Source organism: Electrona antarctica (assembly GCF_951216825.1).
Source record: "Electrona antarctica genome assembly, chromosome: 6".
Lineage (NCBI taxonomy): Eukaryota > Metazoa > Chordata > Actinopteri > Myctophiformes > Myctophidae > Electrona > Electrona antarctica.
The window spans coordinates 16,977,112-16,994,365 of NC_136811.1; the positions used below are offsets into that span (position 1 = coordinate 16,977,112).

The window sequence follows — 17,254 nt, forward strand, 5'->3', positions numbered from 1 at the left end:
GCCTAGCCTCGTGTTGGTTGGGTTCTCTCCCTGCCTCTACCCGGGCTCAGTAACACAACTCCCACAACAATTTGTGTCGGGTTTTACGCATTGTATGGATACCGAGCCTTCTCTCTAAAGCGTTTACGGGATCGGGAACGGGAATGGCGGCCGGATTCGATCCGGTATAAGGCGCGGGAATGAATCGGCACCGGGATAAATGGTTATAAACAATTATTTATATTCCAAATGCCTAGCTTTTGATTGTGAGTGACTCGCCGAGAGGAGAGGGAGAGAGGAGGGGGGTTATCATGGCCGCTCAGGTCGCCAGCGCCGCCACTCTCAACACTAGCCCGCCTTCCGAACTCAAAAAGCCGGACCGAGACCCGAAGGAGGATTCGGTACCGGGAGAGAAGCAGCAGGATAAAAAGCAACCGGGATTAGAAAGCGGATCGCCGGGCCGGGGTGAACTGCAGGACGGGGCCGAAGGTGGAAATGCAGGGGGAGGAGGGGAACCTGAGATGAAGAACGGGAATGGGAACCCGCCCAGGGCTAATAATAATCAGAATGATTCAATCGGACCGGAGGGAAATAACCACCCGGGGATGGTACATCACCACGGGTCCGCTTTTCCTCCACCTTCGTACGGATACAGCCAGCACTACGGTCGGGCCCCTTTTCATCAACATGGCGGACAACAAAGCCCTGGCATGGCAGCTGCTGCGGGTCCAGTCGTGCAGTCGTCGAGCAACATGATGGATCCGTATCAGCCCAACTCGCACGACTTCTCCAACCACCAGTTCAACAACTACAGTCCATTCCCCAACAGAACTCCCTACCCCGGCCAAGGGTACGGCATGAGCTCCCCGCGCGGCGGCCAGCAGCAGCAGGCGCCGGCGGCCGGGGTACAGCAAGGCAAGCAGCAGCAGCAGCAACAGCAGCAGCAGGCAGCGGGAGGAGGAGGAGGAGCAGGCGGTCCCGCAGCGATGGCTGCTGCCGCCGCCGCCGCAGCCGCCGGCGGACCCTACAACAACCAGCGATACAACATGGGGAACCCTCAGCCCACTTCCACCCCGACGCTCAACAAGCTCCTCACCTCCCCGAGCTCCACGCGGGGCTACCCCAACTACCCGTCTAGCGAGTATAGCAACCAAGAGGGGGCTAGCAAGGGACCAACAGACATGGGCACTAGCGGCCAGTATGGAGGCAGCAACCCGGGCTGGCAACAAAGAACCCACCACCCGCCGCCTATGAGCCCGGGAAGTGCCGGGCAGCCGCTAGGTAGAAGCCAGGTAACAAAAAAACCCCAACGTTATTAAAAACAGTGGACCAACGGGTTCCCACAGCCCTTAATGCTGTGTTCTCTTCTAACCTCCATAGCTGCTTCACAACGTAGCAGGCCAGCCATTGTCTATTGGTTGGTTCAGCAAAGACTCTAAAATGGCTGCCTCTCTTGTTTTTTCGGTTCAAGCACACACACCGTTAAATAACTGCTGTTTTGTGTAGTTTGCGAGGAAATGCGGCGTTGGGAGAGTGCCGCTCGGAGTGTGTATTATGTGTAAAATCGAACTAAAGGACATTGAGGGAGTCAGGAAGGCCCGACTTTGAAAGGGGGTGAATACAGTGTAGGGCAATGGCTTGTTTTTTTCCGCGACCCGCTTGCCTACAGTATGCAACAACACACACTTTTAACATTTAACGCATAATACCCTATACATGTGACCGTAACCAATAATCGGACGCGAGGGGAAGATGTATACTCAAATGTATCGATTAAAAGCAGGCTACATATTTCGCTGTTGGATTGCTTTCTTGCCTTTTTTATCTCGGCATTTTAATTGTATTAGTCGGAGGTCGGAATGCATTGCATGGCAAATCAGACCCCTGCACAGCAAAGACTTGAGTTGAGATCCTTAAATCTCAGAATACTTTAATGTCTGTGGTATTCTAATCCAAAAAAGAAAATGTTTAGATGATCATAGAAGCGATCGAGAGAGAGAGAGTAGTTTAATTCGGTGCGTGTGTCGCCTTTTCAGGCGCTCGTCTGTCACATGGCTGTAAACAGTGTCGTGGTGATGTGAGTGTGACTGAACTGCAGTGTGCAGATTGCTTTGCTCTGGGATTTGAATTGTGGAGGTAAAATGCTTCTGTCAAAGCCAGGAGACAGTTGGTCTTGGGTTGACATGCGAGCTGAAATCTGATTGGCTCCCCAACCGGGTGCTCATGGCCATTTATAATTACATGTGATGTAACGCAACAGTTGCCTGATAAGAACACACCAGCAGCATACTGCATAAAGTCATCATCACCCAGTGTAAACTACAACATGCATTTACTATTCCACCTCTACTCTGAAGGCACCAAGCAGCTCCCCCATCCCATACCCTGTCCAAACGCATTGCATTAAGGTAGTTTATGGGTCTAATGAGTGGATTTTATCTAAAAAAACAAAAACATCTATTTTATTTTTCAAATCATTTCTGTCTTTGAAATAAGACCAATTGCCAGCTCCCCAAATTCTTACACAAGCATGTCTGTGTGTGTGTGTGTGTGTGTGTGTGTGTGTGTTTGTGTGTGCGTGCGCATATTATTTGTCAAAAAATAATAATATGAAATGACACTAACAATTATGTCGGCAGAGAAGAAACATGTTAGAACATTGGGCTTTATACTTGAACTGGAGTACGGTAGCCTATTCCTATTACTGTTGGATTGCCATTGGCTCAATTTTGCTGTATAGGATAAGATTGTACATCAGTTGGATTGCCATTGGCTCAATTTTGCTGTATAGGATAAGATTGTACATCAGTTATGTTGCTTAAAAAAACCTAAAAACTACAACATAATCAATCACATTTTTATAGCAATCATTCGTATCAATCATTCATTATACTACAATAATTACTTTTGTAACACAGTGGGAGGCTATATAATGTCTAAAATATTGACAAGTTGTCATACTGTGTGTGTGTGTGTGTGTGTGTGTGTGTGTGTGTGTGTGAGAGAGAGACACGTGTGTGTGTGTGTGTGTGTGTGTTGCTGTGTCTTGAGTATTGAGTGCCAGTGCCACACAAGTTTCACAATGTGACTGAAGAACCCACCAACCTTCCTCCCCCCAAGCCAATCAGAAGACAGTCCACATCTCGCCAAGGGAGTTTCCTCTCTGTCTTATGCAGATTAGCCATGTGCTGTTTCTTATTTATTTCATTTCATTATCTCAGATCTGGGGAAATGCCACGTTGGGCATTTTGCACACTGTTTGTAAAAGGCCACGGCTGAGCTAAGACATCTAATTTCTCAGGGCATCAGATCAGGTGCACATAGGGTGGGTAACCGTCTTGTTGAGAGATTTCAGAATAGTACACCAAATAGGTTTTTCAAATGACATGTTTTGTTTGTAGGTGATAACAATCTGAGGGTTCTAAATGAAATGAACAGCCTGGGGCTCAAGGTTGGTTCATTCATGCTATTGGCGAAACAATTCCCCATAAGTTAACCACTTAACCCTAGCATCCCTATTCTGGGGGGAAACATTTGCCAAAAATGGAAGAGCTTTGTTGCGATGTGTTGTGATCTTGTAGATCTGCTATTTTTGGCAAAGAGGTTTGGTGAAGGGGAAAAGAGCGCACCAAGTATAGAGATGCAACTCATGTTCAGTCTAAAGGGTTTAAGTTGTTAAACATTTGCCTATTGCTAGCATGGCGAGTTCTTGGATTGGAGCTTTAATACCTCTTGCTTTCTGTCAGACTGTGGCATGGAGTTACTCCCTTCATTTCTAGTGTCATTCATTCAGAGCCAAAACTGCCTTCTCTGGGAAAAAAAAAAGGAAAGCAAGCTTGGACCCGACTCAAAACAGAAGCACAGCTGGGATGTGTTTAAGATTGGGCAGACTGCCCTCCATTCGAAAGTAGATATATATAGCTCTGTTGACTTCCGAAACTATGGCAAAGTAAGGTAGAAAAGAAAATCAGGTTAATGACCGTGGGAAATGTGAAAAAATAAAACAAATAAAAAAACGTAATTCCTTGGACTTTGCTCATGATCTTTTCCTTCAGTTAACATGCACCGCTCTGAGTCTGGAGAATTTGAGGAAGGCAGTAGTAAATTATATGGGCCAAGTTGTGAGGTTTTGAATATCAAAGTCGTATTACTTGTCAGTGTCCATTTCTCTTGACATCTCGTAGTTTTGTTGATTTGATTTTCCTGTCTTTGTTCTTGCCTTCTTCTAGCCTCCAGGTCCAGGTCCCATGGATCCAATGGCCAAGATGAGGGGTCAGCCGTACGGAGCAGGGAGTCCATACTCTCAGCAGCCTCAGCAGGGACCCCCCACAGGTCCTCAGCAGGGACCTGGGTACCCCGGCCAGGGCTATGGCCCCCCGGGCCCTCAAAGGTACCCTGTGCCTGTGGGTTTGCAGGGACGGACTACCGGGGGCATGGGAGGCATGCCTTACGGGCCACAGGTTGGTGTAGCCGGGTTTATAGTTTATACTTAGTTTAGTTGGCACGCCAGTGTCACACACTATAACTGGCTGATCACAAAGTGTTGTGAATTTGTAGATCTGCTATCGTTGGTGCGTGACACGGTGACACCAACGATTTGTACAAAGAAGTATATCAAACCCTTAAATGTAATATAAAGTAACCCACTATCTTGACTGCTATTAAATCTATTTGATCTGCCTCTGTTGCTCAATCTGTCATCTTGGGATATCAATGTGTCTTATATTCTGTTCAGATGGGAGCCTATGGCCAGCAGGGACCAGGAGCGTATGGGCCTCAGGGTCAGGGGCCGTACTACAGCCAGCCTGGCCAAGCTCCTCACCCAAGCCAGCAGCAAACCCCCTACAGCCAGCCCCCACCTGGACAACAGGGTGGGCAGTCACCTTACCCAGGGCAGCCCCACCCTTCCCCATCATCAGCTCCACACGGTCAGGGTGGGCAGCCCTATCAGCAGCCCCACATGCCTCCACAGTCCCAGGGGCCACAGCCAGGCCCGTCCCAAGGGCCCTCCCAGTCGCAACAGCCACCTTACTCCCAGGCTTCAGCACCTCAATCTGGCCAGTCTGCTTACCCGCAGCAGCAGGGGCCTCCTAGCCAGTCCCCTCAGCAGCAGCAGCAGCAGCAGCAGCAGCAGCAGCAGCAGCAGCAACAGCAGCCGGGCTCCCAGCCTCCAGCCGGGTCCCAGGCCCAGCCTGGCTACCCGGGATCTGCCCAGGGGCCACAGCAGCCCCCCTCGCAGCAGCAGCAGACGTCTGCTCAGCCTACACAGCAGCCAGCTGGACACAGCCAACACTCACAGGGCCAACCTGCTTCATACCCCCAGAACGCACCACAGCAGCAGCAACAATCACAGCAGTCACCTTACAGTCAACGCTTCCCCCCTCCACCACAGCAGGTACCCAACTAACTACCTAGTACCTACCTACACCTAGTTACCGACCTACCTACATGGGTACCTAGTAGGTAGGTCGACGATACAATTTAATAATTTAAAATCGATACAGTAACTATTTAGCAAAGAAATTAAATCATAAAAAACATGTGGATAGTGCATGTTTTTTAAGGGAAAATATAATAATAATGGATATTTACAATTTAGGCATTTAGCAGACGCTCTTAACCCAGAGCAACTTACTGTAAGCGAGAACAAAACATGGGATTACATAAATAGTCATCAAGAATCATACGTAAACTAAGAACTTAACAGTGGAATATCTATATAATGAAACTATGCGTATACACTATAGAGTGCTACAGTATGTCTACAAAAATGCTATCTAAGTTACATAAGTTGAGCCTTTGCATACGCCTGTAAGGTCGTCAAGACTTACAAACTAAGATGGAGTCTGAAGAGGTGGGTTTTCAGACTATGGCGTAAGATTGGAAGTGAATCTGAAGTTCTGATAGCAATGGCAAGTAAATTTGATTGTTTTGGAGACAGAATGGAGAAGAGTTTGGGATGTGTGGAGTGTTGTCCCAGCGTTTTAGTGAATCCACTTACAGCTTCAGGTTTGCCATACTTTGGAAGCTTTGAAGGCCAGCATCAGAGTTTTGAGCCAATGGAGGGAGCGGAGAAAGGGGGAGACGTGAGAAATTTTGCTGGTTGAAGATAAATATATAAACGGAGTGATTATCTGGCAAATACATTGCCAGAGACATTATATTTGAACACAAACCTGAATCTTAACATGAACACAGATAATACACACATTTTATTGAATGGAAAAAGTAATTAAACCCCTCTCCCCCCCCCCCTTTTTTTTTTCCTTCTTAAAATTGATAAATACAATGCTGATAAATACTTAGTATTGATGCAATCAATTATTTGCATTGCAAACCGATTTCATAGCGATCATTTGAATAGCAAAACAATACAATACGATATGTTGTTGTTTACATATTGATATACTTTGTTTCTTAATTTATTATATTTTTCGATGCAGTTACTATATCGTTACACCCCTAGTACCTACCTACCTACCGACTTACCTACTGAACTACATACCTACCTACCGACTTACCTACCCACGACCTACTTACTGACCGACCTACCAACATACATAGCGACCTCAGTCACCTCACCCAGGGTGTAGGCTTGGGCATTATGAACTAAATCAAATATCTCTTCATGTGACCACCGCGCAAAATATTTATTGCATTTTTGAACAGGGACAGACCCACTACCGTCATTTCTAAATCAAATATCGCCATACTTTGGACCAAATACCTCAGTATTGATATTGTGACGACAATATACATTTTCTTTTAGAATTTCTACGATCTACAAGCAAGCACACATCTACAAGCTACATGTTGCAATGTGACATGTTGTAGCATGCAATTTTCTTTAAAAGAAAAGAAGTGCTTAGAACTAGGAAACCACAACTTAAGTCATAATATCACTCATTATTTACACATCATTACAATTTCCAAAAGTCCAGACATCGATATCAGCCTACCAGGGAGCTGATCCTGTACTTTTTATTTTTTATGTGATATGTGGTGTGTGTGCACATGTTTTGGTTTGTTCCCATGTACACAAATGCACTTCAAATACGTGTATGGTGTGTTCTTTCAGGAGGTATCGCAGGACTCGTTCCAATCCAGCGCCCCATCCTCTGCCCAGCCCAAAGCGGGCTCAGAAGACAGTCAAGGCCGCCCCTCCAGCCTTCCGGTCAGTTCAACCCCATATCTCAATTTACGGGTGCAAGTATCGATTAGCTTCTTAGCGATTGGATGATGAGAATGTTTTTGCTTTCTTAACTGGACTGAGGCAAAACTTCAAATTTGTATTAACATTTTTCTGTTTTATTGCTATAATACTGTACATAGCAACAAGAACCCCAAAATGGGTCCCCGTTCTGAAGGGGTAAAACACCAAATAGGGTTCGAATTTTGCAACACATCTACTTTCATTAATATATATTGTAGATGTCCTTTTCTACTTTGCATAACCCTTGTAAGAGTGAGGATAGTGGAGCTAGGGCAGAGCAGAATGAGACGTAGCCTTTGAAGTTGAGTTCAAACGTGTTTGTGTATGCATGTGTGTAGAGTTATCCTGATACCAGTATCGGAAAAGCTAAAGATGTCTAAAATGGTGATATCGGCGAGTATGTTGGTTATGCTATGGCTATGCCATTCCCATACCACGTCATTTATCACATGATATTTCACACTAGTAATATATTGTGATTGCTTCAGTTGATGTAGCACTACTGTATTATACTCCAAAGATCCCTGCACACTGCTGCGTTTTTGGGATTTTTAGCAGCGTTTTTCCTACGTTTCCGTAAAGGACCTTTACTGTACTATTTACATTTATTTTACCATCTTGTACTTTTAACTATTATTTATGGAATTTGTATTTATTCCTAGATCAGTGGTTCTTGACGTTTTAATTTCAAGGACCCCTATAACTAAGAGTTAAAGACCTGTAAGGGTCCATTTGGCCCCTTAAGGAACCCTGAGGTTCCCTGGACCTCACTTTGAGAACCACTGTCCTAGATTTGTTTAAATGACACTAGTATCGGATTGGTACTCTGTACCGATACATAAGTTATGTGTATCTGTAGCGGGAAGGAAACACTGGTATCGGTACATCTCTACATGTGTGTTTGTGTATGTAGGAGTCACATGGCAGGGCTGCTACATGCTGACTCAGTACCCATCCTACAAACCTTGGTAACCATGGCAACGCCCATCGCTAATGTGTACTCTGTGTGTGTGTGTGTGTGTGTGTGTGTGTACTGTGTGTGTGTGTGTGTGTTTCCCTTCAAAGATAAATAAGGGCAAAAGCCTCTGTGCCATGGGTTTGAAATTCCATTATGCTAACTATGCAAAAGAAGAAAAAAAAACATTGGACTATTGCTAACGCTTATCTAGACAGGGATTAAAACTGTTTGGAAACAGGAAAAATGTTGCATTGATATTTGGGCTCAACAATAAACATAGGAGTATTAAGTACAAATGACAAAGTAAAATGTATTTTTTAATATCAATGCATTTCTGTATTACATTTGTAATTTTCCAGAAAACAAATTAAGACGTCATAAATATATAAAATTGTGAAAATAGCAGATTTTCAGTCTTCAAGTGTTTAATTCATAATGTATGTTTTGTCCCTTCACATACAACATATTTTAGTTAAGTATCGTCTCCGTCGCCACAACTGATTTCAGTTATTTGGATTCTACAGAAGTCCTTTATGGAATCATGTCGTGGACCGAAAATAGCCGATCTACGAGCTCACAATACATCTGCAACGCATAGTGAGCTTGTAGATGTAGATCTGCTATTTTCAGTTATTAGTTATTTTAAGATGAAACTGAAAGAATAATAGAAGTGTTCAAACTGGCAATAGAATAGATTATATTAAAGCGTCAATCTGTGATTTGATTTCTTCAACTGGAATGTAGAACAAAATATGTAGAAAAAGTATTGTGCTAATTGTTTAGGAAACACTCTGTTTCACAGATTGGGACTAGGCCTTGCAAATGTTTTTAGTCATGGAATTCTCTTTTGCTTTTAACCATGCAGTAATCATAAAAATGTACTTTGCTTACTGTATACCACTGCTGCAGCATTCCACCAACCCGTTTGTTGTTTGTTTCTCAGCCACCGGCGCTGACTGGGCCTCTCTCTTCTCCCGTTCTGGGTTTTCAGGATCTCTCGGGCTCCATCGACGACCTCCCAACGGGCACTGAGGGTGCCCTGAGCCCCGGTGTGAGTGTGAGCGTGTCGAGCAGTCAGGGCGAGCAGAGCAACCCTGCTCAGTCGCCATTCTCTCCCCACACCTCGCCCCACTTGCCGGGCATACGTGGGGGGCCCTCGCCCTCCCCGGCCGGGTCTCCAGCCAGCTCCAGCACTCCCCGCACAGGGCCCTTATCGCCTGCAAACATGCCAGGTGGGGGCCAGTCTGCCAGCCTTGCGGCCAATAGTATAATTATGGGATATTATGTTTTATTTTCACATGAGAATATAATTATGAAGGATTTAATCCATCCTTGTCATTTCCTTTTGTTTACCTGTACTCCTTGGCCTTTTGTTAGCCATGGGGGGGTGGCATCATATTAAGGCAGAAAATACTATAAATACTGTAGAAATTCAGGGTGTGGAACACCGAATGCTTTACTATAAACAGAGACATGTTGGAAAAAGTGAGACTTAATATTCAATATTCTGTAGTAAACAGTGTCTTAACTTGGTTACAGTTACTAGATCCGCCCTCAGCCTTGCTGTAATTTCCCCATTTTATGAAATAGAAATAAAATAAATAACTTTATTTCGTACTACTTCCGTACTCCAGAACGCCAATCCAGTTGGAAGTGAGTTGAGCTTCCTGAGGCAGATTTGGCAAATACATGAAAAAAAGAAAGAAAAAAGATTGTGTTCAAACCCAGTAAGTCAAATTCCTGTGTGGAAGCATACTCTATTAAGTCTTATCAGCTCTGAGCTCAGTACTGATGCTCCACTTATACACTCCACTACCAGGCCACTAGCTTCTGCTAAAAGTGCACTGCGAACGTCTGTTGAGACTGAGGCATTAGAGGAACTGGGTGTGATCGGTGCTTTATTATGCAACAATTTCTGTTTCTTTGATACATATTTGCTGGTCTGGTATCATATATTTTCTCTTATTTTTTTACTTATTTTTGTATCTAATGTAATACACCACTGTTCTCAATGTCCGGTACAAATGGACCCTTAATGTGTGTTGGGGTTGATCCACTCACTAATGGAAGTGAACATCCATTTTACAGTGTAGATTGAGGTCCCAGAGAGAGATGGAAAAAAGAAGAAGAAATTAGTATCAAATTGGGGGTCTGTGTGGCCTCGATGAAATCCTTGAAATTAAAATGTTGATAAACCACACTGGGACCCCAAGCTACATTGTGTTAATTCAACTCTTGAGAGAGTGTACAAATGAAATCAAAATGGACCAGCAAGCCGCTTCCATTTGTTAAAGGAGCATTCAGTGATTTGGGTAATTTGGAAAACCCCCCGGTCCGCCCCGGTAACAAGTTGTGCACATGCAAGCACTACAGTGGGGTGACACGCGACAGGCCAACAGCACACACACCAAGGCCCGCCCCCGCTCGATCATGATTGACGGAAGGCCCCTCTCTATCCTGATTGGATGATGGCTTTGCCACCTAGCCAAAAACGAAACCTACGGTTTTTTGACCCCTAGGGGTTAACTGGGGACAGGGAGGAACTCCTTATATGGTCACCACACTCTATAGTAGGGCGGATTAGTAGTAGTTACAGACCTCTAAGTGCCCATTATTTATACCCTCTTGAACCAGTGTACAAAACCGACTTCAATAAAAATAAAGAACACAACGTGCACCTTGCAAACACCTCCTCAGAAGCACTCTGTAGGACGCTGTGTCAGTGGAAGAAATATTTGAGCCTGCCATGGCCAGACTAATTCGCCTGGAACTTTGGTGTGGAGGATTTATTTCCAAGGGGCGGTTACAAACTGATTCCAACATCCATCTTTGAATATTGGGCTCTCATTGGTCACCCACAACTCTGGGGTGAGCGCAATGTAGTTCATAACATCTATTCTAACGTGATAGGCTTTCTATTCCAGTGGTTCTCAAACGTTTTTTTTTGTGTCAAAGACCCCCCCCCCCCCCCCCTAATTGCGCACAGACTCCCATCTGAAAATACATTTGTGCCAAAGACCACCCACACAAGATGTGTGTTGTAAAATGTTTCACTCTTATTGCAAATTATCTTAAAAGATATTTTGAAAATTATCACTACTACACACAACTACAAGCTCACAACGCGTAGATCGGCTATTTTACAAACCGTTGATGTGCAATATGCAGAAGTTAAAGAGTTTTAACTGATTTTGATGCCATATTAGCTAGCTAGCTGGGAACCCCCTCAAGGACCCCACTTTGAAAACCACTGTTCTGTACTCGGCAGCACTAACGCATTCAAGTGATTTCCTCTGTGCTTTTAGGGACCCAGATACCCCCCAGGCCGTCGAGCGTGCAGTCAGATGGGTCTCTCCACCCATCAATGAGCCAGTCCCCCATGCCACAGGACAGAGGTACAGTATGCTGACAGTATTGTCAGTCAGTCAGTCAGCATCTGAGGGAACTGAATATTAATATAATGATATAATAATTAATATAGATCTACAAGCTCATGAGCTTGTAGATCTGCTATTTTTCAATAGCTAAAGTATAACAGAATGCTTGAAACACCAAAAGGGGTTCCCGCCCAAAATGGGTTAAAGCTCTCCACTAATGGCCAGGGATCAAATGTGAAAGAACTACAAGAAGATGTATGCAGTGCATTGTGCACTCTGCTTTTAAAAAATGTAGTTTGATGTTTGTATCGCAACATTCACATGGATTAAAGTTCCAAGTCGCCACGACTGATATCAGTCATTTGGATTCCATAGCAGCTGTCTTCTGTGACAGCTTGTTGCGCACTGAGAAATAGACTATGTCTACAAGCTCACGTGTCATGAGCTTGTAGATCTGCTATTTTCGGTTATTAGTTATTTTAAGATGATAAGAGTATTTGAAGTGATCAAACTAGCAAGAGAATACATGTTTAGAAGCATCTTCCATGAACAGACATTTTCATAAAAGCAAAAGGTTAAAGCCTCGATTTGTGCTTTATTCAACTGGTTGGCTGTATGTAGAACAGCAGAAACATGGGTTTAGACTCATAATACCGCGTTGCCAGACTGTGGAGCCTCCTCCCCACTTCCGCTTCGTCTTTACAGTCACGCAAATGTATCCTAATATAAATAGAAATCATCTAAGCATATATAGCTTGTTGCTTAGCAGAAAAGGAAATAAAAAAATAAAATGTATATATTTTCGTGAACAGAAATAGCAGCTTCCTTACTTGGATTTCGGGAGGTGTAGTTTATAGCATTTGGAGATTGTGGAATAGTTGTCTGGCTACGCGAGACTACCTAAACATCATTAAACTTTCAGTCAAGAGATTTTCTTTTTCTTTATTCCATGTGTAAGAGAGTGAACCATATCCTTCTGGTTATGTGTTGTAATGTGAGAGACGGATACGTTCTGTATTAGTCCTGGCGGGAAGCCGCCGCGGCCCGCCAAGACACAGGTAACGCACACATTGACGATACAACAATACATTTAGACGATACACGTCCCTAACAGAAATAATTGGGCTGTTCAGAACTTTTTTTCCAAAGTCATAGTTTGCGCTGGCACATTTTCTCTGAGCTTGAGCTTGCATTGAGTCCTGTGTACTGTTGTCCTGGTGGCATGAGATGGTATTGACGCAGCGTTCCATCACTATCCCCTTTCTAGGTTACCTGGGTCTCATACTTTGATGTCATACGTTTTAATAACTCACAGATTGCTATTGTTCTAGTTTGTATTGTAATGTTGGAGGTAGAGATTGAACCCTATCCTTGTGGCATGTGTCATCATTTTAACCCATTAAAGCCAGGAAAGCATCTGTCATTTTAGATTTTTGCGTCGGCTATTCACAAAATAGCAGATGTACAAGCTCAGTGTGGCAAGAAGTGACGCTCTGCTTGTATATGTGCTATTTTTTTGAAGAACTACTGATTTAGAAAGTATTTGTAGAATGGGCTCAGGTCTTAACCCATTTTGGGCGGGAACCCCTTTTAGTGTTAGCATTACGTTATGCTTTGATGAGCTTGTAGGTCTGCTATTTTTTAAAAATCGAAGAACGACTGACATAGAAACATAGCTTTTTTTAGAAAACCGTCGGGATGTAGAAGACATTTTTAGAATCTGAGCTCAGATGGGTCAAAATGGGTTAATGGGTCAGTATTGATGTTCTTGTGTGCTTCAGGGTTCATGCAGCGGAACCCCCAGATTCCGTACGGTTCTCCCCAGTCGGCCTCCGCTCTGTCGCCACGCCAGTCCTCAGGTGGACAGATGCACCCCGGGATGGTCCGGGATGGGCCCGGGATGGTCCGGGATGGGCCCGGGATGGTCCGGGATGGGCCCGGGATGGGCCGGGAAGGGCCCGGGATGGGTCGGGAAGGGCCCGGGATGGGCCCCTTCCAGCAAAACAACTCCATGGGGGGCTACGGGCCTCAGGGTCCAGGACAGTACGTCCCCCAAGGTGAGTCAGTGGGCACAAAAACAGCCTGGGTGCCCCTGCCTGCTTTAATAACACCACTTCAACTCCAGCATTCACATTCTAAAATGGCAGATCGGCTACAATCTAAATCGAAAAAGCTTGGAGACGGACATAAAGCGGTCCAAGTACAGAGCCAAATGAGGTCCAGTTGACTCGGTGTGGAATTTTAAATGACCCTGACGTGTGTGTGTGTGTGTGTGTGTGTGTGTGTGTGTGTGTGTGTGTGTGTGTGTGTGTGTGTGTGTGTGTGTGTGTGTGTGTGTGTGTGTGTGTGTGTGTGTGTGTGTGTGTGTGTGTGTGTGTGTGTGTGTGTGTGTGTGTGTGTGTGTGTGTGTGTGTGTGTGTGTGTGTGTGTGTGTGTGTGTGTGTGTGTGTGTGTGTGTGTGTGTGTGCGTGCGTGCGTGTGTGCGTGTGTGCGTGTGTGCGCGTGCGTGTGCGCGTGCGTGCGTGCGTGTGCGTGCGTGCGCGCATTTGCTCAATTCATAAATACTTCCCTTGCATATAAACATCAACAGTCTGTTGGACTGCAAAGTTGCCCCCTGCTCACTTCCTGTAGCCTATGGTATGCGTTTCTTTGCCTCGCAGGAATTCCATGCTATCGCCCCGTCCCTCCCTCTGACTCCAGTGTGTCTATTTATAGCGGTGAAGCAGAGAGTCAGCTGACGTAGCAGAGCCTCCTGTCAGTAGAGCTGCCGCTGTGACGGAGGCTCTGTGTGCTCAGGGTGCACAGCTCGCACCGCTAGTTCCCACTGGAGGGAAAAAAGTCAGCCTCCCACAGCTCCTTAACAATGGAAAACTCAGCGGATAGACCAGTGCTTCTCAAGCGGTTTAATTCCAAGGACCTCCCCATAACTGAGAGTTGTACACATGGAACCACTTGTTCTCACAACTCTCACAGTTAAGGACCTGTAGGATACATTAGGCTCCTAACTTATCAATAATGTTGCTGGGGACCTCCTCCTGGAACCGCCTCAAGGACCCCTTCAGGTCCCTGGACCCCGCTTTGAGAACCACTGATATAGACAGACCCACTGTTACAATTGACGAGGGGATGCAATTCAAGTCGCGATCATGACGGGAATTACAACAAACGTTTAGAATGACTGTTATTTTTTTGTTGCCATCCTTGTCCTCCTCAGGTTACCCCGTCCCGCGGCAGCCTGGCTATGGCAACATGCCCAATGCCAACTACGCCGGGCCTGGCATGGGCCCGATGAACCCCATGGCTGGCCAGGGTGGGGGGCCACCGTACGCAGGCATGCCTCCCGGACGGATGCCACCGGGCCAGATGGGGACGCGTCCCTACGGGCCCAACATGGGCCCTAACATGGGCCCCAACATGGGCAACATGCCACCTCAGGTTGGCTCAGGGATGTGCCCTCCTCCAGGCATGAACAGGAAGGCCCAGGACGCTGCAGCGGTCATGCAGCACGCCGCAACCAACTCCATGCACAACAGGTATGTTTCTTAGGTTACGTCACCTCATGTCAAACAAACCTTTAACATGGTTCCTCTTGGGCTTAGAGTGACCCCACAGGCAGGAGAACACTAAACAAATGATTGATGAGCATGTAGACATAGTCTGACAACAGAGGTCTCTGAATTTAAGAGCTATCTACAAAGAAAAGAAAATGGAACAAAATATTTGGTATAAAAGAACCGGAGAGATTGTCTCCACTGTTCACATTTTGTCAAGAGGCAGAAGCCTCAACTATGTACTGTAATTTAATTTTGCCTCACTGGGAACAACATAAACAAAATGCCTTAATCAACATCGAAGTACATTGTTGAGTGCTGGATTCTTCCTCATTGGACTCTTCCAACTTGTTTCTGCAACTTAAGCCTCTTTACAATCGGAGTGTTCATTCGTGCACTATGGTTGCTATACCATCAGTCCATCATGTGTTCCACATCCAAGTCCAATAGAAAAAACATGTCATTTTCACGTCTTCGCAGCTAATGGCATCCTTTTTTCCAGTGCTCTCCATCTCAAGTTGATGGATAAATAACTGCTGTTATTTAAGTAAGGTTTGACTCCTCATCTATCTATTCTACGTCTGTCCACACAGGATGCCTGGGTACCCCAACATGTCTCCAGGCATGATGGGCTCCGGCCCACCGTACGGCCCACCCATGAACAACATCCCCGGCATGATGAACGCACAGGGTGGGCCTCCGTTCACCATGGGGCCAAACATGTCCAACAACTCCTCTGGTGAGTTGGAGCAGTGGTTTTCAACCCTTTTCCATAACAAGGCGCATTATTTATTCGGCATTTGAGCCACTGACCACCATTTGATGAGATTTAGCCTCTCAGACCGAAAACAGTTGGTACCATTAGGAGAGACAACAGGCAAACGTTGATCACAATGACAATTCTTCTATATTCTCTAATTCTGTAGACGTCTTGTAAATATGATGTAGATGTTTAACAATAATTTAACTCTTGAGAGCGTCAAATGAAATGGGTCCATTTGGTTTCATTTTACGCTCAAGAGTTAAAGACCAACTCTCCATCATTTAGCTGGAATCCCCTCAAGGACCACGGGTGGTCCCTGGACCACTGGTTGAAAATTCTGCTGGCTGGTGTGAATGTCTATTGCGACAGTCAATGCAATTAATAATAGTGGTACAACAATCTTTCCTCTTTTGTTTTAGGCATGGCCCCCAGTCCAGAGATGAACAACAAGATGAACAACAAAGTGGACGGGACTGTAACACCCAAACCGGAGGTCAAAAAGGTTTGATTGAGTTGTTGAAAACATAGTAGTTGATAGTTGAAAACATTTGCATTGTCCACGGCAGTGTTAATTTTGACAGCAGATTTTGATTAATATTTAATTTTAGTTTTAGTAATGTTGTAGTCGTCTGAAAGGTTTTAGTCTAAAGTCTAAATATCCTAAGATTTTAGCCGACTAAATGTATAGTTGATTTGACAAAAATGTTTTTGGCGGGCCTTGATGGTGTCGTATTGGCTGATTTGATACTTTGTTGCATGCTGAAAATGTGTTGCGTGCGTTGAGCTTGTAGATCTGCTGTTTTCAGAGCGTTGAGCTTGTAGATCTGCTGTTTTCAGAGCGTTGAGCTTGTAGATCTGCTGTTTTCAGAGCGTTGAGCTTGTAGATCTGCTGTTTTCAGAGCGCAACATCCGAGCACAACCAAACATAAAAGTATATTTTAGAACATGGAGAATCTTATGTCTCTTCTCCACTACTCACTAACATTTAAGTCTAGATTGTGTTTGCTGACGAAATTGTAACTATATTTATTCTTAGTTTTGGCCATCATAGCTTATTTTTATTTCGTTTTTATTCAGTCAGTGAAGTTTTCATCAAAATGTTCTTTTCTGATGTGACGAATGCTATCCCAGTAATTGAAAGACATGTGCACTGCTTTAATCCATAAGAGTCATACACATGACATTGAATGACCGCTATTAAACTACACCTCACATCACAGGGCTTGACATTCACTTTTTGAGGCACTTGTCATTTCACTTGTCCGGGCACAAAAGTCGCTTGTCCGGAGCACGAGCACACAAATAGGCCTACATTTTAAATCAACTAACTGTAAGTTGGTTTTATTTGGTGAATACATGTTTGAATATTAGATGAATATTCTAAGTTTGCAAGTTAATAGCCCTAGATGAGAA

General features: G+C 44.8%; 1 protein-coding gene across 11 annotated transcripts in view; it reads left to right on the forward strand.

Annotated features, from left to right (window-relative positions):
- arid1aa (AT-rich interaction domain 1Aa) overlaps window positions 1-17,254 on the forward strand; it is a 38,828-nt gene continuing 21,574 nt past the window's right edge. For 7 of the 11 annotated variants that reach the window (XM_079502747.1, XM_079502756.1, XM_079502751.1 and 4 more), the window contains exons 1-10: window positions 2-1,271; window positions 4,209-4,439; window positions 4,715-5,374; window positions 7,058-7,153; window positions 9,094-9,382; window positions 11,456-11,545; window positions 13,309-13,584; window positions 14,742-15,060; window positions 15,672-15,817; window positions 16,261-16,343. In XM_079502747.1, the coding sequence (XP_079358873.1) occupies window positions 291-1,271; window positions 4,209-4,439; window positions 4,715-5,374; window positions 7,058-7,153; window positions 9,094-9,382; window positions 11,456-11,545; window positions 13,309-13,584; window positions 14,742-15,060; window positions 15,672-15,817; window positions 16,261-16,343 (3,171 nt within the window). In that variant the 5' untranslated portion in view covers window positions 2-290. Of the gene's footprint in view, window positions 1,272-4,208; window positions 4,440-4,714; window positions 5,375-7,057; window positions 7,154-9,093; window positions 9,383-11,455; window positions 11,546-13,308; window positions 13,585-14,741; window positions 15,061-15,671; window positions 15,818-16,260; window positions 16,344-17,254 lie in introns of all 11 variants that reach the window. The other 4 variants (XM_079502755.1, XM_079502757.1, XM_079502749.1 and 1 more) reach the window with 2 other exon arrangements.